The following is a 25904-nucleotide window of genomic DNA, read 5'->3' as shown; positions in this document are numbered from 1 at the left end:
CACAAGACTGACACCCCATAGCTGGGATTTTATTAACTGGATAACGCAGAACCGTCTCCAGTGCATAAGATCCTGGTCAGGAGGATGGGTGGGCTATGTGGCTGTAGGCTCAGTAACAATTACTGGAGTTGTCCCAGCACTCCAGAAACATTAATAACACAAGGCACATTTGCTCTTCTTGGGTTATTACTGGGGACCCTACGTGATCGCCACTTTCCCCTTCACTTCCCTTCAACTAGGGATCCTCTGCGCCTCTCCCAGGCTCTCTGCATTCGCCATTTCCCAGGGAAGCCATCCCATGCCTCCATTACCCTATCTGTGAAAAAATATTTTGTGATGTTACTGCAGAGTGTACCCTCCCCCCTTCCTTTCCTTTTTCCTGTCACGCAGTCAGTGTATGTTAGATTTCCCAATCACGTAGAGGTTAAGCAACATGCTGAACGTCACATAGTGAATGATAGGATAGAGGGATGGATCTAGGACTTCTGGATCCTTACCTCTCTGCACTGATTCCTGACACCCCCTCCCCCTCCCCAGCTCCCCCTTCACCACCCTGCTCCTCAGGTAACAGGATCCCCAGCAGTCTAATCCGACCCATGAGCCCTCTCCGTTCAAAATACCTGTACTGAATTGTTTCAGAAGTGGTGGAGGCCCGGAGCTTTGTCATCAGGATTCTTACGATGTTAAATAAAAAAATGAAGTTGATCTGAAACCCAGAGCAAAAACAAGGAATTTGTTAATTTTTGTAATAAGAGGACCTTCCTGGATACACCAAGCGAGCACTCTCCCATCTGTGCCTTATTCTTGATTAATTAAAAAACAATTGTTCTAATCACATTCTCTAATCTTCCATTCCTCTGCTCTGGGAGAGGGACTGGAAGTGAATAACTACTTGGTAACCCCTGACTGGCAAGGCTGTCTCTCGAAGCTAAGGAGTAGAGAGAAAGGCCAATGCATGACAGTGCCCTGATAAGAGAAGGATGGGAAGCGGGAAGGAGAGAGGCTACACTGGGATGGCTTCCCAATGAGAGCTGGATGGGAAGGAATCAGGAGAGAGCAAAGAAAAAAGAGAAAATGGACAATTTCTTCTTTTGACTGAACTCTTCAGAGAAAATTTCATAATGACAAATCTCTGTGTGCATCCGGATACTAAACATCATGCTCTCATCTCTCCTTGTCAGATTTAAAACAAGACTCCCTTGCTTTTCTGCTCCTCATTAGTGGCTCCCTAGGCTTCTTTTCTGGCCATCCGATAATGACTGGAAATGGCGGCAAATGCCCCTGCGTTGGGCGAGGGCTGTGAAATGAGAGTCCACAGGAGCATCCTGAAAGTGCAGCACACGCAGGGAGGCAGACAGACAGACAGACAGGCTCAGTCAGCAGCACACCTTTTACATTTCCCTGACCAAAGCCGCCTTCATTTCAACTATGTTTCCTTTCTCTAATACATACAATTTTCTGGTCTTTTCTTTGTCTTGTCCTTTTGTCCTGAGTAGGTCGTAAGCTCCCTGGAGCATGGACTGTCTCTTATGTGTATCTGTGCAATGGTGAGAATGTCTATAGAAAGAAGCAGTGGTAGCAGTAGCTGCCTGGATGTACCTGGGGGTTGCTTGCTAGGGATGTGCACACTCATTTTCTTTTGTTTTCATTTTTCAGAGAATGTTTACTCATTTTTAATTTTTGGGAAATGAGCATGTTATTAGCAAACAGTGCCCCCTAACAGCTCGCACCATTTGCTAATAGTGAGCACTAAATTTTGGTTCATTTGAAACAAAACCAAAACAAGCTCATTTGTCACACTTTCAACTTTCGTTTCAAATGAATGCACATCTCTAATGGCTGCAGTCAGGGGAAGCAAAGGATCCCAGCAGAGTCAATCCTGATCTATGCAGACTCATGATAGCAGATTTAGTGAGTAGGCATTTGAATCCCTGGTTCAGATGAAGACAAACATCCTGGTTTTCAGCTGAGTCTAGAGGCACAGGAGCCAAGATGACCAGCCCAAGGTCCCTCAGAGCTAGGATTGCAAGTGAAATACAGGAAGATAAAGTGACCTGTCCTAAGGTCACCCAGAAGTCCAGGGTCCGTGGTGGAGTTGAGTCTTGACCTCATGTCCTGGGACAGCCCAACGGGCTACCCAGGGAACCCTTCTCCTCCTTCCTAGGGAAACCGATGACACCGATTCCACCTCAGGAATCACAGGGAGAAAAACCAGACAAGAAAAAAAGCTGAAAACCATTTATACAGATAAATGTCAATTTACCCATGCGACCTGGCATACGTGAAAACTTCCCTTCCTCAATATGGTAAAAAGTCCCAGAACGTGTGGATATATATATTACCGCCTTAGGAAGAAACACTCCCAGAGGTGTGTTTGGCCCAGAGAGTTTAGGATGAGAGAGAAGGCAAACAACACAAACTGCATTTTCAAGCCTACAGGCCTTACTGTCCATGAGAGAAATGATCCCCGTGAAACAGAGGTGCAAATGGTCGTGGGGGCCTGGTAGCCCTGGAACATTTCAAAGTGCAAGCGCACACTCGTGCGATCTCTCTCCTTTTGGAAACGGCTGCAAAGTCTGCCGGGGGAAAACAAGCCCCAGAGGACTTTATTCTGTGGGAGACAGTTTGAATTCTTTGTAGGCTGTGAAACTTTTCAACGGACCAAAGTAAAAATCATCATCATCATCATCATCCAGAACAACTTTTGGGAGCAGATAAACCCCCCCCCACTTCTCATGACATCTCGAGACGCTTGTGCACGAGTTCTCCGAATAATTCTTCTGTTGATCCAATAAAAGGAATCGTAGTCTGCAGCGAAACCAGTTTTCTCTTTTTTCAAATTTGATTTCCTTTTTCTGATGAATGCATTTTGCATTCTTTGGAAAAACTCCTTTTCCTAAGCTGCTCTCGCCATTATGAATAGAAGTGAATCTGATGTGCTGATCCTCGGAGCAGCTCCCATGTACGGGGGTCACATGGTAATTGAGAGGAGGGCGAAACTGAAATGTTCTCAATGGAGAAATGTAACCAGTGGAGGGCCCCAGGGATCTGTCCTGGGATCACTGCTTTTTAACATATTTATAAATGGCCTGGAAATGGGGACAGCAAGTGAGGTGATTACATTTGCAGAGGACGCAAATTAGAAATTGCAAGAGGACCTTGCAAAACTGGGAGACTGAAACATAGAAACATAGAAACATAGAAATGACGGCAGAAGAAGACCAACCGGTCCATCCAGTCTGCCCAGCAAGCTTCACACATTTGTTCTCATACTTAACTGTTTCTCTTGGCTCTTAGTAACCTTATGTTCTAATTCCCTTTTCACCCCCACCATTAATGTAGAGAGCAGTGCTGGAGCTGCTTCCAAGTGAAATATTAAGTTTGATTAGTTGGGTAAGCGGCAGCATAGCTCTCTGCCATGAAGCAGAGGGCAATGCTGGAAATGTGTGAAGTATCAGTTTTTCTTTTCCCCTGTCATTGAAGCAAGGAGTCATGCCGGACATGCACCGAAAGTGAAGAATGCCTTGAAAGTCACATTAACTATCATCAAATATTGAAAAGCCTAATAATTGGTAATACCTATAAGCCCATGAACCCATCCCTGTTTTTTTTTCTTTTTTTCTTTTCTTTTTTAATTGGGAGATGGATGCCCTTCATCCTTCTACTCTGTGAAGGTGGACACCTACCACCGGCCACTGGCATCCCGCTCCGTTAATGCCTCTGTGGCTACTGCCGCTCCATGCAGTGTTTTACTACCTGCTCTTTATATGCGTCCTCTAGAACTGATGGATCCCATCCCTGGGTTTTTTTATTATTTATTTAATTGGGAGATGACAGCCCTCCATCCTTCCGCTCCGTGAAGGTGGACACCTACCACTGGCCACTGGCATCCCGCTCCGTGAATGCCTCTGTGGCTACTGCCGCTCTGTGCAGTATTTTACTACCTGCTCTTTATATGGACACCTACCACTGGCCACTGGCATCCCGCTCCGTGAATGCCTCTGTGGCTACTGCCGCTCCGTGCAGTATTTTACTACCTGCTCTTTATATGTGTCCTCTAGACCTGATGGATCCCATCCCTGTTTTGTTTTTTGTTTTTGTTTTTTATTTAATTGGGAGATGACAGCCCTACATCCTTCCGCTCCATGAAGGTGGACACCTACCACTGGCCACTGGCATCCCGCTCCGTGAATGCCTCTGTGGCTACTGCCGCTCCGTGCAGTATTTTACTACCTGCTCTTTATATGCGTCCTCTGGACCTGATGGATCCACAATATTTATCCCATGCCCCTTTGACTGGGCATGCAGATGGCATTTAATATGAAGTGCAAAGTGATGCATGAAGGGAACAGCAACCCAAATGAAGGCTACACCACACAAAGCTCCACATTAGGAGTCAGCATTTCAGAAAAGGATCTAGGCATCTTCATTGATTGTTGAAATCTTCTACTCAGTGTGTGGTGGTGACCAAGGAAGCAAACAGAATTCTAGAAATCATTAGGAAAGGTATGGAGAATAAAACAGAGAATATCATAATGTCTCTGTACAGAGGTGTACCTAGAGTATTTGGCACCTGGCACCCCCCCCCCCCCCCCAATATATCATTTTAAAATTTCCTAAACATCAATAAAATATTTCAAACAGCAGACACATCAAATAACACCCAATAATTAAAGCTAATAAGGATTTTAAAAATCTACCTTTCTCCATATCTGTCATCCTAAGATAGTTGCACGCATGTACACACACACAATCAATATTCTCCCTCTCTCTCGTACACACATACATGCTTGGTGAGAGACAGAGGGAGCATGTGTATTTGTGAGACACACACACGCACTTTCTCTGTACCTCTCTCACACACACTTTCTCTTTGTCTCTCTCACACAGAGACATGCTTCCTCTATATCTTTCTTTCTCACACACACAAGCTTCCTCAATGTCTCTCACACGCTAACACACACACACACACACACCAATACACACATGCTTCCTCTATCTCTCTCTCTCTCACACGCACACAAGCAGTCAAAAACTGAACTGGAAACCACAAGCCAGATTCTGTATGCAGTACAACAATGGAAAAGCAGAAAATCACTACTCCTCAAAACATACAATCAAGAAATATGTAAATCAATCAGAATGGTAAAACCATACTAAAAATATACATTTCAAAACAGCTGATGAATAGAATAATATTCAATAATTAGAAGCTTCTGTACAAATTTAAAAAAATGTCCTACACATTGATAAAATATTTCAAAACAGCAGATATCGAATAACACCCAGTAATTAAAATTCCTCCACTCTCCATACCTGTTACCCTGAGATTGTTGTGAACTGGGGGTACACACACACAAAGAGACACAAACAAAATATGCTCCCTCTGTCTCTCACACACATACACGCTTGGTGAGAGACAGAGGGAGCTTGAATGTGTATGTGTGTGTGTGTGTCTGTGTGTGTGAAAGAGACAGACACACACATTTCCTCCATCTCTCTCTCACAAATACACGATTCCTCTTTATCTCTCACACATGATTCCTCTCACCACCGCTCACACACACAAACGCTTCCTCTCTCATCTCATCCACCATCACCCTCACACACACAGGCGCTCTGTCACACATACACACCCATAGGCACCCACACACCCATATACAGCCACACACACACACACACACACACACACTCACCCTCATACACACACAAACACCCAGTGGCTGATTCCCGATGAAGACCGGCCCGGGGATTCGCCGCCCAGGCCGGCCCAGGAGATACCACGTGGTCTGCCAAGTGCGGCTCTGTCACAGCTGCGCTCGGCAGACCATGTGACTGGAGCGACCGGCCCACCGGGGGATGCCCGATCCCCCGATAGACCAATCCGCCCCTGCACACACCCTCATACACTGGCACTTACTCTCACAGGGCCAGTCTCTCCCTTCTTCGGCCACCGGCGGCAATGCTGGGCCTTTCCTTCTGCCGTTAGCTCCCAGAGCACTGCTGCGCCGGCTCCAGGAAATGCCAGTGGTACCGCTGGCCTCTGCCACTGCAGCTCCTTGCTTTTGCTGGCGGGGTTTTCCCCCACCACATCACTGTTCTGCACTGCCGCAGGACCTCCCTGCCAGCAGCAATGACACCCCTCTCCCTGCTGCAACCCGGAGTGGATCGCCCCCTCCCCCCCCTTAGCCTGCCTCTGCCTCAGTTTCACTCCATGGTGCAACCTCATCTTGAGTATTGTGTGCAGTTCTGGTCACCACATCTCAAAAAGATACAGCAGAATTAGAAAAAGTACAGAGAAGGGCGACCAAAATGATAAAGGGGATCAAATGACTCCCCTATGAGGAAAGGCTAAAAAGGTTAGGGCTGTTCAGTTTGGAGTAAGGATGGCTGAGGGGGGATATTTTAGATATCTATAAAATAATGAGTGCAGTGGAACGGGTGAATGCAAATCAGTTGTTTACGCTTTCAAATAGTACAAAGACTAAGGGACATGCAATAAGTTACTAGGTAATACATTTAAGACAAATAGGAGGAAATATTTTTTTTTACTCAACCCATAATTGAACTTTGGAATTCGTTTCCAGAGGATGTGGTGAAAGATGTTAGTGTAGGTGGGTTTAAAAAAAAGTTTGGACAAGTTCCTGGAGGAAAGGTCCATTATTAAGGTGGACTTGGGGAAATCCATTGCTTATTCCTGGGATAAGCAGCATGGAATCGATCTACCTTTTGGGATCCTGCCAGGTACTTGTGCTCTGGATTGACCACTGCTGGAGACAGGATACTGGGCTTGATGGACCTTTGGTCTGACCCAGTATGGTAAATCTTATGTAATGTATGACTATAGCACAGATAGGTGAAGAGTGAATCTTCATCAAAGTGATATACGTGAAGCATGAATGCAGCACACACAGCTAAAAGAGACTTTTAAAACTAAGGGGTGTAGCCTCCGATGGCACACAGCTTAAATTTCATGAACATATAAGAAATTAGACTGAGTAAGGCTATAGAAGAGTACTACGAATAAGAAACAGAGAGCATGCACTGGTGCTAAGAAACAGGTAAGTTTATCTTTGGTAGACCTGCTGGTTTATGGATGAGACACCAGACAGAATGTCCTTTAAAAGTCAATCAAAGAAACAGCCTACTGTTACACAGATTTCCTGCCCACTTAATGCCCGCTGCTGGTATTAATGAGATCGTGTCAGAAGCAGACAGAAGCCGGCACCATTTCAGATGGCTTTCTGGAGACCAAGAGCATTCGAGAGCACGGATCAACCAATTAGCTTGGCTCACTCTGGACCAGTAGGGGGAACCTCTATGGAGAGGGAGGCTAGGGCTTGAGTATGGAGGAGAGCCGGATGCAGGCTGGCACATGTCAGGGCTAGGGACGGGGTTGGAGAGAGGAGGGAGAAAAACCCAACCAGCCCCAGGTTGGAACCAACAAGCGCCACGGTCCTGCGTGCTCTTCTCTGGTTTTGCTTTCTATTTTGAGAAAATCCCAGAATTCCTCAGTAATGAGCGGAAACAGCAGGCTTGTCTTCCCACAGTATTTGTATTTATTTATAACCCGTCTTTTTGGATATGAAATTCACCCAGCACAGAGAGGTCATTTCAGGCTACACAATAACAAATTAGAATAGCAGCAAAAATCACATTACAACCTGTCAATAAAAAAAAAGTGAACCTTAGAATTAACTTTCCACTGATGAACAGTCACTGATGGAGCTTTACGAACAACACAGGAAAATACCTGACACTCACTCAAAAAACAAAAAAAAAAACCACCATAGCAAAATTTTGTAGCAGCAAGTTTAAGACATTTGAGGTGATACCAGTTTAACATCTTTGAGTTCTGGGTTGGGCATATGGAGGTCAATATTCACCACCCCTTAGATAAGTTCAAACTTATTTGGCTAAGTGCTGCCATTTCAGAATTCAGCTGTGGTCAGCAGCCACCACTTATAGCCAGATAACTTTTCAACCGGTCAAAAAATTATCCAGTAAATGAGGGGCAGGATGGGGACCTTCTGGGGCAGAGCTATTTGTCCAGCTAACTTAGTCGGATAACTGCTGATGTTTAGCTTTATCCGGCTAAGTTAACCAAATAAGTTAGACCGTTAGTGGGCTGGTGTACAGTTAGCCCGATAAGTGATCTTGCTATTAGAAAGCTGAGTAAATTCAGCCGCATGGCCGCGCTGCTATCTCAAAAAAAGGATCTCAAAAAAAGGTTTATCCAGCTAACTTATTCAGCTGCTATGCGGCTGAGCATCAGCATCTAAATGCCTGACAGAAGAGCCATGCTTTTTATTTGATTCCTGAAGTAAGTTCTTCATAAGGTGTATCCAACTTTCATGTACTCACAGCCTGTAGCCACACCACAGAGGGCTCAGATCTTGTGAGATCCCCTGAAGGCCAACAGGCCCGGTTAGTTCCTGGAAGGGAGGACATCAAGATCAAGGGATCAATATTCAAAAGATTTACCTGGCTAGCCTAAAAGGGTAAATCTTAGCAATCCAAAACGTCTCCCCTTCACTTGGCTGAATCTGGGCATGTAGAATGGCTACCACACAAATTACTGGGCTGGGTCAGGAGGGGCTTTGAATGAGATTCAGGCACATATGCCTGTCCTAAATCTACCCACACAAAACGTGTTTGGATAGAGTTACCTGGATATTCAGCAAACCTTTAAGTATCAGGGCAGAAAAAAGAGGGCAGTAGAAAGTGATGTGGATGACTCACTAGGGGACACTCATCTGTGCCAGGACTGACCCAGTACCCTAACATGGGGCACTTATTCCTCTGTATAAGAATATACTAGGTCAGAACAATGGTCCATTGAGCCCAGCATCTTGTCTCTGAGCGCGGCCAATCAAGGTCACTGGAAGAAGTACCCAACAGATCTTAATTCCATTCCCACAGATCTCAGACTGGAACCTTGCCTCTTAACTTTCAGGAAAGGACTTAAGACTTGGTTATTCAAGCAAGCTTTCCCAGACACAATCTAATATCACGTCATAGATACAAACCAAGGACTTCAAATATTCAGCCATTAATCATGCCATTTTTACATAGCATTTAATTTATTTGTATACCGTTCAACCGTTTATTCTTTCCTATCTCTTCCTTCTTATCCAAGTTCTGCTACCCTTGTTATTTGTAACTGCTCCTTCGATCACCACAGTTCTAGTTGATGTATTTAATGCACTCCCGTTTCATGTAAACCAGCAAGATATGTGCTCATGATTGCCGGTATATAAAAACCTTAAATAAATAAATAAATAAATTAATGTGGAGGTCCAGCCTCTGTTGTTCACTGGGGTTGTGCAGAGGGCCGGTGAGCTGGAAAGCTGCATGGGTAACTATAGCCAGATATTCAGAGCATTTATCTGGATAAGTCTTCCGCTTAATATACCCAGGTATAGCTACCAAATAAAATTATCCAGCTAACTTTAGGATAAACAAGTGCTGTGACCAGACTTACCCAGACAGTGAAGCCAGCACGGCAGAAGTAACTAGGGTCATTCCTGCCCCAATTGAATTGGGTATGCAGTCTAAGGAAACTGAATAAGGTAGGCCCTTTGTGCATGCTGTTGATAGTAGTGCATATTAAAAATGCATAACAAAATGAAATAATTAAAAAAAAAACATCACCCCCCCAAAAAAAAATCTACCCCAAACAAAATTCTTCAGTGTTTCCCAACATTGTTTTAAAATCCAGCGCTGTCGCAATGTCCCAGCAGGGGATTATAGGGGAGACCCTTCCCTCTCAGCCAGCGCTGATTCAATGTCCCCGCAGGGGATTACAGGGGAGACCCTATCCCTCTCAGCTGAGACCCTTCCATCTCAGCCAGCGCTGACTCAGTGTCCTCGCAGGGGATTATACGGGAGACCCTTCCCTCTCAGCCAGCGCTGACTCGGTGTCCCCGCAGGGGATTACAGGGAAGACCCTTCCCTCTCAGCCGGTGCTGACTCGGTGTCCCCGCAGGGGATTACAGGGGAGACCCTTCCATCTCAGCCAGCACTGACTCGGTGTCCCCGCAGGGGATTACAGGGAAGACCCTTCCCTCTCAGCCAGCGCTGACTCGGTGTCCCCGCAGGGGATTACAGGGGAGACCCTTCCCTCTCAGCCAGCGCTGACTCGGTGTCCCCGCAGGGGATTACAGGGGAGACCCTTCCATCTCAGCCAGCGCTGACTCGGTGTCCCCGCAGGGGATTATAGGGGAGACCCTTCCCTCTCAGACAGTGCTGACTCAGTGCCCTAGCATGGGGTTAGAGACATGATGCAGCTGGAGGCATGATACAGTGTATAGTGAGGGAGTATCTACTGTCTGATTTGGTTCCCTAGATTTTTTTCAAAAGTACAGAGATACTATCCCTGCCCCTGTCTGCTTCGTGTTGTGCTAAATTAGCCTTGCAGGTTACATATAAAATTCACAGCCATAATCTTCCCCCGGAACTGAAGGATGAGAAGTAGAACCATTTGGAAATCATTTTCATGGCTTGACATTTAGCTACATCCAGCCTCCTCATTTTCTGCCCATTCTCAGCCTTAACACAATTATCTTCATGCCAGGGAGGAATATCTTCCATCCTCTCTAGCTCTCTCTATTTATGTTTAACTAAAATCAGTAAATAACATCCCGTTCTGTATAAGGAGTGAGATCACAGCAAGAAGTGCCATGCAAATATAGCCACACACTTGCATCCATGGTTCCAGAATTGGTATTTATTAAATCTCACATACAACAGGACCTGGCTTACCTACTGCAGGTTTAACTATTCACATTCAAGTTCAGGATTTCACAGATTAACAAAGGTTTCTGATTTGAAACTTCACGGGGTCTCCTCGCTATAGACCTCAGGGCTGGAAAGAGAACTGGAACACTCCCAGAGATCCCATTTACTAGATCTCTGACCAATCCCATTGCTGCAGAGAGAGAGTGGCCTGTCTGAGCTCCAGGAGGCAGATAACCCCTTCAGTAATCTCTGACCACTTGGTAGCTCACTAGGATGTCTCCAGCCCCTCAGCAGTCTGCTGGTTCAAGTCTGGCTTAAGCTCTTTTGCTCTGACAAAAAGTGAAAAACTATGGTGATGGGTGAGATACTCAAGTGAGGGGCAAGAGATTGCACCATTGTTGTTATTGGCCCCTAGTGACTCCACGTCTTCCACAATGGGGCTTTTGTCCCTTAAAGAACCATTGCACCAAATCTGACATTGACACTAGAGACCTCATCTTCTGCCTTTATGCTAGCATTGGCCCCTGGTGACTCTGCCTCCTAAGCAATGCTGGAAGCAGACTTGGGTAGAAGAACAATAAGAAAACATGAAACTTTTGTCCTTACCAGCAGCACAAGAATGACTGGTCCTTGGTAGATGAAATCCGTATAAACTCCAGCTTTTTTGCCAAACCAGCATCTGCAGTAAAGAACAAGATATTACTCAGAGCCAGCAGTGGATGCAAGAGCCAAACTGTCCAATGGGAAGGGATGTGGCCAACAGCAATAGCCAGGCCTAGAACTAGCCGGGTAGGGCTAGCTATGCTATTCTGTGAGATGCTATGTGAGGAAAATGTTCATGCAAGAGAACATGCAAAGTTAGTTTAACCCAGAACATGGAAATACATTCTCTCTTTTCTACAACGAAGGCCAACACTGCGAGCTACAAAGAAGTCTGGTTTTCAGGATAACCAAAATATGCACATTAACCAGGCTCTTGGACCAAAGTTATACAAATCCATCTCATGAATATTGATTGAGGAGATCTTGAAATGCATAACTCTTTGTGGTCCTTGAGGACGAGTGCTAGTCATCTCAGGAAGTTATGGTTAAACCCACCAAAATCAAGAAAGAATGGATTGTATTCATTCCTTACTGTAAAGTCCAAATTGGAAGATACATAATGCCACAGGGTTTCACAGACTTTGGGGCATTTTGTTGTCTACTGAGTCTTTTAACTAAGATCTGAGCTAGGAGGTCAGGACAGTCCCTTTTTGGCCTTTTGGCTGAGGTTAAGAACCTGTACAATATGAGGGGATTATCGCCCAGCCACGAGCCACCACCCACCACCATTAGGGACAAAAAAATGTAAATCTCCCTGTTACCTTTTTATTCAAAATCACAATCGAGATACAGAGTTAAATGTGGCATGACAAACGACATAGTAATTAGTAACAGTTTTCAAATCGGTTAAGGCATCATTTGCCATACCACATATAACTCTGGATTGCGGTTATAGATTAAAGGCTCACAAAAACAAAGCTATTTCTGCTTATAAGGAGTGCAATGCGCAGATGGCAGAGAAACTGGATGCAGGGGAACATACTTTTCGTTATCGTAGTAAAGCTTGCCGATGGCCCAGGCGAGGATGATTGGGAACGGGATGCCTGTAACATGAAGGGCAGACAGGGACATTGCTAGTAAACACGTTAACAACACATTAACAACACAACCACAGATATCAAAATGTGTCCAGGTTGGCGCCAGCCTAAGGGCATCATGTATAATACCCTTCTGCGAGTGACAAGTTAACCAGGCACATCCTAGATTCACTAGTTAATAGTACCTAGAAAGAAATACACATTAATCACCTTGGAGTACTATGATTAGGCTGGTCCCTTGTCCCAGTCTCCCGATGATGATGGCCACAGGATACTAAAGGGTTCCAGCCCCAGGTGAGAGCAGCTAGGTTTAGTAATGCTGGAAGCCCCCATAGCAAGCAGACGTAGCATTAATACTACAACTCCCAGAAAGCTGTGGGGGAAGGTAGACCAATGGGGATTTGGGGATAGAGTCTCAGAGCAGGGTGAGTGGAGACACATGTGGGGTAGATAGAGAGGGCCAGAGCAATCCTAGAGGAGCAGCAGAGGTGGTATTTCTTGTTCCCAAGCTGCAGAGGGGAAGAAGACCATGGGATAAAGTCAGAGAGCCATATTACTTCCTTTTTCCTGTCGATGCCTTTTATTTATGCAAAGTGTTCCCAGTTGCTTTATTATATTGATTGGATAGATGTCTTTCTTGTTGAACAGTTTCTGGTTCTTGTCTTTCTAAATGATATGTAGCTTGTGGGATTTTTGCATCCCAAATGTATGATTGTAACTTTTTTTTTTTAAAGCACTGAAGCTCATTTTTCCAAACCCTCGATCATTCGTCCGGTTTTCTCATTTTTTCCCACCCCTTCCAGTGTGCCCGCTCTTACAGATTTTTTAATCATCTGCAAACAAACCACCATACTTTTTCCTCAAGTTTATTTCTGCAACATGGCTAATAAAGATATTGAAAAGAACCAGTCCTAACATCGAGCCCTGGGTCAGTTTAACTTCCTCAGTGGACTTCATTGACCATCAACCTGAGCGCTCCATGGCTTAACCAAATTCTTCATCCAGTTTTCAACTTTCTGTCCTTCACCCATACAATCCAGCTTCTTTAGCAGACTTCTATATGTAAAACTCTTACTGAAATCTACAGAGGCAACATCTAACATCCACTACTTTTGTCACCACGTTAAGGAACTCAATCAAGTTTGTCCAAAGACGCTTCCCTTGGTGAATCCATGTGTTTGGTGTCTTGTAATCTCCTTGTTTCAGGGTGTTAACACTATCTTTTTCTTTAGTATTGTTTCCATAGGTTTGCCCACTACTGAAGTAGGCTAGAGTGACCCCTCTCCTTCTTGTTCCCGCTATTGTGTGGCAGGACCTGTGTTCTCCCGCTCCCATCTTTAAGGACAAGTTGAACAGAGCTGTAAGGGGCCCGGTCAGGGCGTTCCTGAGCTCTTTCAGTGTCCTAAGGTGCACAGCGTCGGGTCTCTTGGTTATGACCAGCCATTTGTGCATATATTGTATTTCCAATACCTCTTCCTCTGTAAATTGGTTTGTAATCATTTCACATTTATTAATGCACATTCCTGCCTTATGTCTATTGCCGTCTCCTATTTCTGTAAATACTAAGCAAAAGAACTTATTTAAGATATCTGCATTTTGCCAGTCTTCCTCTATGTAAATCCTACTTTTTCCCTTTATGTTATCTATTCCCCGTTCTCTAATATATCTAAATTCAGACTCGGTTTTATCTCTTGCTTTTATTGAGTGGGCACTTTTCTTCTCCATTTGGACCTTCACTTGTCTAACTGTCTTCCCTACCTCCTTTAATTTGTCTTGATAGCTTTGCCTCACCTCCTTTGCTTTTTTTTTTTTTGTATATTTTGAATGCTAATCTTTGCTCTTCCCATTCTCAGCTCAGGCTCCTGTTTCTCAGACTGAGAGTACTGCAGAGATTAGGAGATATGGGTTCAGTTCTGTAGGCTGGGAGTGCGGTAGAGGTTAGGAGACTTGGGTTCTAGTACCAGCTGAGGTTTCTGGTCCTGCTCATGGTGACGTCTACTGGCTAACCAAGGAGCAGCACTGGCCGTAGCTCCTAGGAGAGGGGGTATCCTGCTCTCAGCTACCACCGTGGTACTTTAACTATACACAGTTCATTTTTAAATTAAAAGTAAGTTGTGTTCAAATTTGGAAATCATGCTCCAGATCCCAAATGTATAATGCTAAATAATTACAAAAAAGCAATGCTTTCTGGTTCCCCTGACCGCTGGCTCTGCATCACCCCAGGACTTACACCATCCAATGCAGATAAACATCCACTTCCGGAGCTTGTCTGTGGAGTACGTCAGGACGATGGCCGTGTGCAGGTAACAGCCCTCACCAAACATCCAAAAGAAGTTGGTGACATAGAAGTAATTGTACGCTGCGGTCACCAGCCGGCACCAGATCTAGGGGAAAGGGTAGGAGGAGGAGAAAGGAGGTCACAAAGGTTAAGGGAAGGAAATGGACACCAAAAAAGACAAGAGAGAGCACCATGCAAATTAATCCAATTTGGCAGGAGATATTTTTTAAGGCATAAAGGGCTTGGATTGCCCAACCAAATTATAGACAGTCATTAGAAAGGTCAAACAATTCTGCTTTGTATAAAATGTATTCGCCTATGCTGCTTTTGCAAAACGCAGCTTCCATCCACACAGCAGCAAAGCAAGGGAAGTACTGATTTAGCCGCCAGCGGATTTCACGGCTCCCAATTCCATCCATTGCTGCAGTCAAGGATGAAAGAGGCAAAACACAAATTGTCTGAATTACTTTTATTTATTTTTTTTTAGTCTTGAAGATGTTATTGAAAACACTTTACACAAAGCCACAATCTATTATTAGTATGGGAGAGATAAGGACTTTTGAGAGAAGTGGAAAAACCAAGTCTTGAGCGAGAAGATGATGTGAAGGAGCTTACACTGAACAAGGCAGCCAGATTGAATGGATATGATCCAAAGTCAAGAGGCTTCCACTATGCTAAGGATGTGTGATTTTATTTTTTTAAGGTTTGCTTTTTCATTCCGTTCCTGTTTCGCTTTAAGATAATTGATTTTACAAGAAAGGCAGAGACCCTGAATCATCAAGGTTATACAGACCCTGTCCTCAGCAAATTTGGATGTTAAGTTTTTGTTAAAAAAAATATTATCTGAAAGGATCCTGGATTTACGTCCTCCTCTCACCCATAATGATCAGACAGGGGGTCTGCATGGGTACTCTGTACTCAACATCAGGTATATGTTGGCAGCAATGATGGAGAGGCCATGGTGGTCAGTCTGGTTGCCAGAAAAAGTGGCTGATGTTGCCGCCAGACACTACGTGCTTTTGAGTTTTGAATGGCTTTCGACTTCCACGGTGACATCTTGACATGACAAGCTATTTCACTGAAGGTTGAGTGCTGTTGACATTCAACCTAAGCTCTGAAGCACTTCTCCACTGTAGGGGAAGTAGGCTCTTTGCTATTTATCCCTACTGATTCGACGGAAAGATTTTAAAGAGGTCACACAGATCAATACGAGTAACAGAGAATAAAAAAGACTTCCTTTGCTGATGACTGACTTACTTGTCAAGGACCCAAAAAAAGTCACTGACACGTATTGTGCAAAACATGTAAGGCTTCAGATCGTGGTCAGGATTTAAGGAGAACTTTGGCATATGAGAATCTTTGGTAGCATTTATACAGCCCAGGTCATAACTTATTGCTCCTTATTGTCTGCATTCAAGATGCCTAGGATTGGAGTTTTGCCATACTGCCTGCCACTGTGTTTGTAATTAAGCGACATTGAAAACTTTACCACGTCAGGGCCACGCCGAGTTCAAGTCTGTGGTTGCCATCTGAGCAAGGCCTTTTCCAGAGGTCCATTCGTCCTCCAATCCTGTTGGAAGCTGCTCACTCATTCCAAGCCCTGGCAAGATCTCTCAAGTTGTGCCTACCACATCACCTTATGGGCACTCAAGAGTTGTGCTGTTAATTACCTTAAATGTCAAGAGGAGGTCTCTGTATGACTTCAGGGGGCGTCATTTTTGCCCTGGAGCGACTGTCTACTGTCCTCCAGTTTGCCACTTTCTCTCTGTGGCAATATATATTTAAATAAAAGAATGGAATGGGAAATTTCCACTTGGGTAGTACCTAGAGCTGTGCCCTCCTATTAGCAAACCTCAGTATTGTTATCTGCTGCTTTACTATCCACAAAGTGACCGCAGAAATCGAATCTGGGCAAAGTTGCTTTGTGCCATTGCTTGGCAGAAATCGTTTAATTTAGAGAGCACTTTTCAAAGGGATTTCCATGGTTAATAAGCATTTCAGCCACATAAATCAGCCATCCGAGGGTCGCCCGCCCGGTACATAGTTAAAAAAGTGCACCTAGATCCATAACCCATGCTCTTTTTACCCATACTGTGGTGGAAATGTTCCTGGGGCAGGGTTAGGTTGGAGGACGAGAACTGCCTGGGCATTGTTTTGGATTTTCCGAACTGTGCGCCCCTTTTTTTAGTCGGAAGAAACACCGGCAGGAAAAGGAGGTGCAAACCTCTGCGTGTGCTTCTCCTTTGGTAATCGGTGCAAATAAGCATCCACAGACTTTGCGGCTATGCAGGGAGTATGAGAACTCTTCCCTAAGAGTTTTGCATCCTCTTCAGATGAGCCCATCTATACTCAGAGGCTACGAGTTCCTATGCTGCCACCATTTCTGTCAAGATAGAGCAGGTATGGCCTTCCAATGAGCAAAGTCCAGGTCCTTGGAAGATTATAGGAGGAGGACAGATTTACTCAACCTGCACGGGGCGCGCTTTGGCGCGTATGCATCGGCGCGTGCCACCATTTCTGTCAAGATAGAGCAGGTATGGCCTTCCAATGAGCAAAGTCCAGGTCCTTGGAAGATTATAGGAGGAGGACAGATTTACTCAACCTGCACGGGGCGCGCTTTGGCGCGTATGCATCGGCGCATGCCCAGATACGTGGCCATTTGATAACATGCACGCACATATGTGCCAGGCTGTGCACACCTGTGTGCCCAATTTTAAGTGGGCATGCACCTAGGCTTGCAAATCCCAATTCTACCACATAAGTCAGGGTATTTATGACGGGCACATATCCACACTATTCAGCTTCAGCAGTTCCTCCATCAGTTCACCCAGTTAAGAGCTAGGTCCCTCCAAACCCCCTCTCACACTGTGCTAAAAGTCCTATAACTTGAGATCCCCAGACTTGCTTCTCATCAGGACCAGCAGTAAAGTAATACGGATAACAAGGCGATGTGCGCCATGTCAGCCTTTTTAAAATACAAACTTGGGCACGTCTTTGCCCCGCCCCGGAATGCCCATGCTCCGCCCCCTTTTCTACCCCCTTATTCTTAACGTATGCATAGGTATGTACATGCTTAAAATCCGCTTTGCTCACATGCAGTCCACTTACCAGCGTATGTGGGCTTTTTTGCACGAGCAGCACTTTTAAAATTGACCTGATTGGTTTGACAGGTATTCCCTCCTGATGCCTTAATTTCATGCTAAGCAAGTGATTATGATCTGGACTCTTTCTAGAGTAATTAGCTAGCAGGGTCTTTTCCTTGCCTGGCCCCAGGTTTCCTGTTAGGCTCCCCAGCAAGTTTCGGATAACAGAGGTATCTTCCTTACCGTCCTGCTTCAATCTGGTAAACCTGTTTGCCCAGTTGAGCTAGGACTGGCTTAAAATTGATCAGATGGACAGACTATGCTGAGGATGCTTTGCATGAAACACACATAAAAAGCACCACAAGAACTCTTGGGGTGTGGGGATTATGAGCTCTGGAACTTATCTTACCTCAGCATGCAGGACTCATACGATATTTACACTTAGAAGGAGACAGATTGTCTTAAACTGTAGGCTTCTCAGCTAGTTTTCATCCCTAAAGCCCAATTTACTTACTGTTTGAGCTGGAAAAATCTCTTCTGAGGCTTGTGTGGTGACCTCTGATATAATACAATAACCTTGGACAGCAATTTCATCATTGCATCTATAGATTCTGTGCAGTCAGGAGCTGCAATCAGTACAGCGCAGGAGCAAGAGGGGAGTGGGAAGTGGATGAGAATAGAACAGGGATACAGAGCCTGTCTCCTTTAGGACTGGTGGGCTCGGGGGTGGGATGCAGAGATCTAGAACTTGTTACCTCTAGGACTGGAGGGCTTGGGGAAGGATACAGAGAAACAGAGCCTGCCACCTCTAGGACTGTACTCCCGATATCCCCATGCAAAGGACGTATCCAAACCAACCAGCATGCGCCAAAAGGTTATCCACTGAGATGCTGTGATCAGCTTGCTCCACCAGGCTGCTCAGCTTCAAGGTTTCTGGTTTGGACGCTGCCCCTGTCAGCTCTTGCTGCTGAGAGGAATTCGTAAAATGTGCTCGTGACTCAGCATGGGGCTGACTCAGATCCCACACTGCAGCACAGGGAAGCCATGCCGGGCAGGAAGGGAAGAGATGGTTTGACCATAATGTCTCATGCTATTGGTTCTTAGCTGGGAAGCAAGCATACAAAATATTTCTAGGCAGACATACTGGCTGGGAGAAATTTGTCACAGACACAGATCCTAGAAACAGCAAGTAACAGATGCAAAAGAATTGAGATATTTTTTTTTTAGATGTGTCAGAGGGCTCCTCAAAATACAATAGGGTGCAGGTACATCAGGGCTCCTCAGTGTTTAGCAGGATACAGGTACACCTGGGGTCCTCCTTAGGATTCAGGTACACTAGACGTACCCATTAACAGGCCGATACAGTACAGTGCGCTCCGATGGAGTGCACTGTTAGCCGGCGTTTTGGACGCGCTAGCTTTACCCCTTATTCAGTAAGGGGTAATAGCGCATCCAAAAACGCACATCCAACCCCCCCCCCCCTGCCGAACCTAATAGCGCCCGCAACATGCAAATGCATGTTGCGGGCGCTATTAGGTATTCCCGCGCGATTCAGAAAGCAAAATGTGTAGCCAAGCCTACCCAAAAGTAGGCGCTAATTTCTCTGGGCACCAGGAAAGTGCACAGAAAAGCAGTAAAAAGTGCTTTTCTGTGCACCCTCCGACTTAATATCATGGCGATATTAAGTCAGAGGTCCCGAAAGTTTAAAAAAGTAAAAAATGTAAAAAATTAAAAAATTTAAAATGGGCCCGCGGCTGGCAGGTCGAAAACCGGACGCTCAATTTTGCCGGCGTCCGGTTTCCGAACCCGTGGCTGTCAGCGGGCATGAGAACCGACGCCGGCAAAATTGAGTGTCAGCTGTCAAACCTGCTGACAGTCACCGCTTCCGTAAAAAAGAGGTGCTAGGGACGTGGTAGGGTCCCTAGCGCCTCTTTTTACCACCGGGCCTAATTTTAATAAATTTAAATATTGAATCGCGTGCACAGGAGAGTGGCCTGTGCGCGCTCCGGGAGAGCGGGGCGCTCGCCTGATCTCCCGCGTTTTTACTGTATCGGCCCTAAGTTAGAAGGAAGGAAGTTTAAAGTCATTCAGAGAAATGTTCTCAACAAAAGTAGGCAAGCTATGGAATACGCTCTCGTTGCTCCCATAAACACTTTCAGAGTTAATGGTGCCGATTGCCCATGGTCAGTGGTACCATTAGATATCGAAATTCAGGGAGATTTTGAATCAGATTTTCATAAATTAGGAAAGGTATAAAAACACAGCTTTTCTAAAAGCATATAAAAATATTGAAATAGGGTACTTTTCCTTACTATTATTTTATTTCACTGTTTGACCATCAGAATTGTCTCCTTTAGGAAGATCTTTTAATAAGAGTTTGTAATGGGTTTCAGACTTCAGTTTAGGTCAACTATTTTGTCTTTATTTTATGTCTTTATGTCTTTATTTTATTATATGTCTTTATGTCTTTATTTTATTTTATGTCTTTATTTTATTATATGTTTGTATGTTGTATTGATTATTGTTTTGTTGCTATGTAATTATCATCATTCCTCCCTTCCTCAGGGGCAAATGCAAACACACTGATAAAGCATAACCCAGTATTTGTTATGGAGAAATTAGTGAGATTCAAGGCAGCAGTACTATAATTGGAAAAAGGAAGGAATGATCCTTCCGAAACATTGCAATGTTGGGTTGATTGTAACATCTGGCTCATTTCATCGTACACACACAGATTTTTTTCTTTTGAAAATTTATGTTTGAGATGTGCAAAAATGAGCATGTAGGCAAGTTTATTTTATTTCCACAAAACTGGTCAAAAATCTCTTGATGTTTTATTTGCAGCTCAAAAAATCTTGAAAAATAAGCAAAAGATATGAGCGTACCTATGTCCAGATCATGACTGACTGATGATTAAGACTTCCAGCACAAAGCTGAGGTTATATGGCATCCCTTAGTGTGCTTATACCTGTGCTATATGATGGTCATTCATATTCTTTGATATGTATATCAGCAGCCTTTGCTCACACATCTGTCTTTTCAAAGTGAGATCATTATTGGTGTTTGTTTGTGTTATTCTTACACTTTGGGGTTTCATAGTATTTAAGATAAGAGGTGCCATGCTGGGGCAGAGCAATGGTCCATCGGGTCCAACATGCTCTCTCTGGCAGTGACCCATCTGGGCCACTTGGAAGAACCTGGCAGATCCTAGTGGGAAAACCCATTTCCTTATTGCTTACTGCCAGAAGTATGAAGAGAGATCCAAGTCTATCTGGCTAACAACTGTTTATGGACCTGTCATCCAGAAACCTTTCCAAACCTTTTTTTAAACTCTGCTATTCTACCAGCCTTGATCACATTCTCTGGCAGTAAATTACATAGCTTAATTTAAAAAAAAAAAACTGCTTTTAAAACTGTAATTTAAATCTGCTACTAGTTAGTTTCATGGAATGTCCTGTAATTCTAATATTGTTTGAAAGAATAAATAACCATTCCCTATTTACCTGTTCCACCCTACTCATGATGTTATAAGCTTCTATGGTATCTCCTCTTAGTCATCTCTTCTCCAACCTCAAGAGCGCTAACCTGTCTAGCCTTTCCCCATGAGGGAGTCATTCCATCCCCATTATTATTGCTGCTCTCCTCTGAATGTTCTGGTACTGCTGTATCTTGCTTGAGATGGGGTGACTAGAACTGTACTAATAAATACTCAAAGTATGGATCAATACAAAGGCATTATAAACTTCTCAGTTTTGTCTTCTATTCCTTTCCAAATAATTTCTAACATTCCACTTACCTTTTGTGGCCACTGCCACACACTAAGCTGAGGATTTCAAGGAATTGCTAAGTGCTGTCCCTCCCTCCCCCATTCAAGTCTTAGAATTGTGTACGTGTAATTAGGATTTTTTTTGCCTTACACTTTGCACTTGTCACACTAAATTTCATCCACCTGTGTTTTAGCAACTTTGAATAATTTCTCATCTGCAAATCTGATCACCTTACTCAGTGCTCCCTTTTCCAGATCATTTATGAATGTTAAACAGTACTAGTCCCAGCACAGGTCCCCCGGGTACTCCACTTTTCTCCACTGGGAAGACTGACCATTTAGTCCTACTCTCCATTTCCTATCTTTGGATCAGTTACCAATTCACAAAAGGACATTGGCTCCTAGCCTATGTCTTTTAATTTCTCATGAGGAACTTTGTCAAATGCCTTCTGAAATTCCAGATACATTATAGAAGGCTAGCACACTGACATGTTTATTTATACCTTCAAAAAATCTTAATAGATTGCTAAGTCAAGATTTCCCTTTGCTAAATCCATGTTGACTCTTCCCTATTAAACCATATTTAGCCATATGCTCGGTAATTTTGTTTATAATTTTGTTTATAATAGGGTTTATAATTTTGCTGGCACTGACATAGGGCTCACTGGTCTATAATTTATTGAATCAACTCTGGAGCTATTCTTAAGAATTGCTGTTATATTGGCCACTTCCAGTCTTCAGGTACTATGATTGATTTTAATGATTATAGATTGCTAGCAATAGGCCTACAATTTCACCTTTGGGGTGATTACTATCTGGTCCTGGTGATTTGTTACTCATTAGTTTTGTCAGTTGCTCTATTACATATTCTAGTTTCACAGTGATTTGCCTCTAAATCATCATCATCAAAAAACAATTCCGGTATGGGTATCTCCCCAACATCCTCCTCAGTCAAGACTGAAGCAAATGATTCATTTAGTTTTTCTGCTATAGCCTTGTCCTACCTGAGTGCCGTTTTTATCCCTGGGTCATCTAGTGGTCTAACTTACTCCCTCATAAGCTTCCTGTTGTATTTGAAGTTGGTTTTACTTAATTTCACCTCTATGGCAAGCTTCTTTTTGAAATTCTCTCTTGGCCTGGCTTATTATTTTATATCTAATTTCCCAATGTTTGCTTCCTATTTCTTCCATGTGGATCTACTTTCCATTTTTTGAAAGATGTCTTTTGGCTGAATTGCCTCTTACCTCACCATTTAACCATGCTGGTAGTTGCTTGGTCTTCCTTTCATAATGGGTAGAGTACATTTTTAGCTGGGCTTCCAAGGCGGTATTTTTAAACAACATGGAAGAAGGGATGCACATGGATTTATTTTGAGCTGCAGTTGGATCGGGTTACACTGTCAGTAGAAAAGGCACCCCGAAGCAGTTATCCAAAACACGGGGCTATGTCGAGTTCAGTCTGACAACCTGATTTAAGGAAGAAAAATTTTTCAACACACAGACATTATTTGAATGTTTTTGAATTTCAGAAAACAGAGGGGTTTTTTTTTTGCTAATGAACAAATGTTGGTAGTGGTAAAGCAGTTGACAGCTGAAATTTTGCACAAGTATTAAAAATGTTAAAATTCTAAAAAAGGGGGGTTATGATTACAAAAAAGGTGTGATTTTTCTCTGAAAATGTATGATCAGAGTTTTTCCACATATGATGCCCCTTCAACACTCCCATATAAGAATAAGTATTATTACATGCCAAAGCAGTAAATAATCAATTTGGAGATGTTTAGCAACTTTATTATAATATATTTTTAGACAACTCGTATGCCTTGTGAAAACTTTTAACCCTTGCAACTGCTTCTTTAAGTTTTTCTTCTATTTTCCTCATTTTTTCATAGTTTCCCTTTTTAAAGTTAAATGCAACCGCAGGAGTTTTACTTTGATTTTTCTCCCTCAGGCGACTGATGTCCAATTTGATTGCATTATGATCACTATTGCCAAATCAGCTGCCCCAGCATTATTTCCTTTTGCATTAGGTCCTGCATTACTAGGCTTAAAGTAGCTCCCTATCTCATTGGTTCTAGGGCCATGAACCAGTCATTTATAGCATGTAGAAACTTTACCTCCCTAGCATGTCCTGATGAGATATTTATCCAATCAATACTGGAGTAACTGAAATCTCCCCTTATTACTTTGTTGCCAGTTTTATTTGTCTGCCTTTCTAGTTTCTTTTATCCTAGATGGGTGAACAATAGTATACCCCTACTACTATACTCTTTCCCAACACACATAGAATTTCTATCCATTGAGATTTGAGTGCGGTTTGTTTCCTACAGGACTTTTATCTTGCTTGACTCTAAGCTATCTTTAACATATAGCACCACCTGCCACCAATTTGATCTGCCCTGTTATTTCAATTGTCTAATCAGCCAATTGCATTTCAGGTTTTGACCAGTAACATCCAATATTCGATAATATGAAAAATGTTTTATGTAAAAGGGGCTTCCAATGTATCCACTGCTATACCAGAGAATCACTTGGTTACAAGGCTGCCATCCCAAAAAACTTAAACTCTTTAGTGTGAGCAAAAGGGAGGTTCGGTGACTTTCTGATTGTCAGGTAGTGAGTTGGTGGTAGAAGTAGGCTTATAATCCTTCTCTCCACAGTTCTTTAATCTTAGAAATCATCAGAAAATGCAAGAAGCTACATGACAAGGTATCGTACCCTCTTGAACTTCCCTTGCTGCTCCATGCATTTCTGCACAATGGTTTTGCTTTGGGATGTCAGTAAAACTATGGGCCCTGCCATTCAATGGTGGGGTACCATTACCAGCGTAATACCATGTATATCTCAGAAATATGTGAAAGATCTTTTTATGCAAGAAAAAAAATCACAGGCACGATCTGTTCTTGGATGCCAAATGGCTCAGTTAATCCCTATCATTGGCACTGGCCAATCTTTAGGATTGATCTGTGCATCCCATGAGTATAGAACTAGGAGCGATGAGCGATACTAGCTGCTCACAGGGGAAATCATCAGCCCATTTCATACATTCTAATCTCTTTCCCAATCCACTGCTGCTACCAGAAATATATCACTTATCACTCACCTCTAGTTCTTGACTCCACTGCATCCTCCTTCTATTCCTATTCCTAGATCTCCTTTCCTTCTGCTTATATTAGATTTTAATACCTTTTGTTTAAGAAGAAAGAGTGGAGATATCATATTTTAGATATATCCTTTAAAAAAAAAATCTCCCTCCCTGAGGCTCCTTTTCAGTTGACCATGCCTCACTGAAATTTTGTAGAAAGCCTTGTGAAGCCAGCATAGTAAAGGAGAGATGGTTTATGATGATGATCAGCCCAGCAATACCATTGTCCTTCTCTGCCCTCCCTCCCCCCCAGCAATGGAAGGGGTAAACTGGGAAAAGATTTCAGATACTTGAAATGCAAATAGCTCAACAATTAAATAAAAATCTGAGTAGAAAAAGAAAATCCTGGTACTGCTGTTAGAAGAACTTATAAATGGGCTTTCGTAAATCACATAGCACAGAAACATTACTGCTATCACTTTCAGATACAATTCTAAGAGGATTGGATCATAGTAATTCTTATCTATTAATTCTGTTGGATATATCGGCGGCCTTTGACACTGTCAATCATGAAACTCTACTTACAAGACTACAGGAAATCGGACTTATAGAGTCAACTTTATCTTGGTTCAAATCATATCTTAGTAATAGATCATTTAAAGTAAAATGGGGTCTGACAGAATCAGAATCAGTTAATTTATCTTCAGGGGTCCCTCAGGACTCTTCCTTATCACCAGCGTTGTTCAATATTTATATGGCTCCTCTTTGCAAACTTCTATCTGGGTTAGGCTTAGTATATTTTTTGTACGCCGATGACGTACAAATCTTGTTGCCTATAAAGGATTCATTACAATCAACCCTGAACCTTTGGGAAATATACTTATCAGCTATAAAACAGCTGCTTACACATATGTCCCTTTCACTAAACAATTCGAAAACAGAAATTTTGTACATAAATAATAAAAAGACAGAAAAAGTTCTTAATGACATTAATTCTCACCCAAGTTTTAATATAAAACAAGAGGTTAGAGACCTGGGATGTGTCTTAGACACTGAATTAAATATGAGATCCTTTATTAAGACCACCGTGAAGGATGGCTTTTACAAATTACAAATTTTGAAAAAACTAAAGCCATATTTACATGCTAATGATTTTCGCACGGTGCTACAGGCACCTTTACTATCTAAACTGGACTACTGTAACGCCATGTTGTTGGGTCTTCCAGCAGTAACGATTCGACCTTTACAGTTGTTACAGAACGCAGCAGCACGGTTACTTACCAACAAAAGAAAGTACGACCATATCACACCAG

General features: G+C 43.3%; 1 protein-coding gene across 1 annotated transcript in view; it reads right to left on the bottom strand.

The window, feature by feature from the left end:
- The window catches only part of LOC115073633 (corticotropin-releasing factor receptor 1-like), a 246210-nt gene that overhangs the window by 86324 nt on the left and 133982 nt on the right, over positions 1 to 25904 (bottom strand). Inside the window, 4 exon segments of the mRNA XM_029572234.1 lie at positions 621 to 706; positions 11347 to 11419; positions 12326 to 12386; positions 14611 to 14764. Coding sequence (XP_029428094.1) covers positions 621 to 706; positions 11347 to 11419; positions 12326 to 12386; positions 14611 to 14764 — 374 coding nt within the window.

The sequence above is a fragment of the Rhinatrema bivittatum genome, chromosome 12, assembly GCF_901001135.1.
Source record: "Rhinatrema bivittatum chromosome 12, aRhiBiv1.1, whole genome shotgun sequence".
NCBI lineage: Eukaryota > Metazoa > Chordata > Amphibia > Gymnophiona > Rhinatrematidae > Rhinatrema > Rhinatrema bivittatum.
Note: the sequence above shows the minus strand (reverse complement) of the source record. Positions and strands in the feature narration are given on the sequence as shown.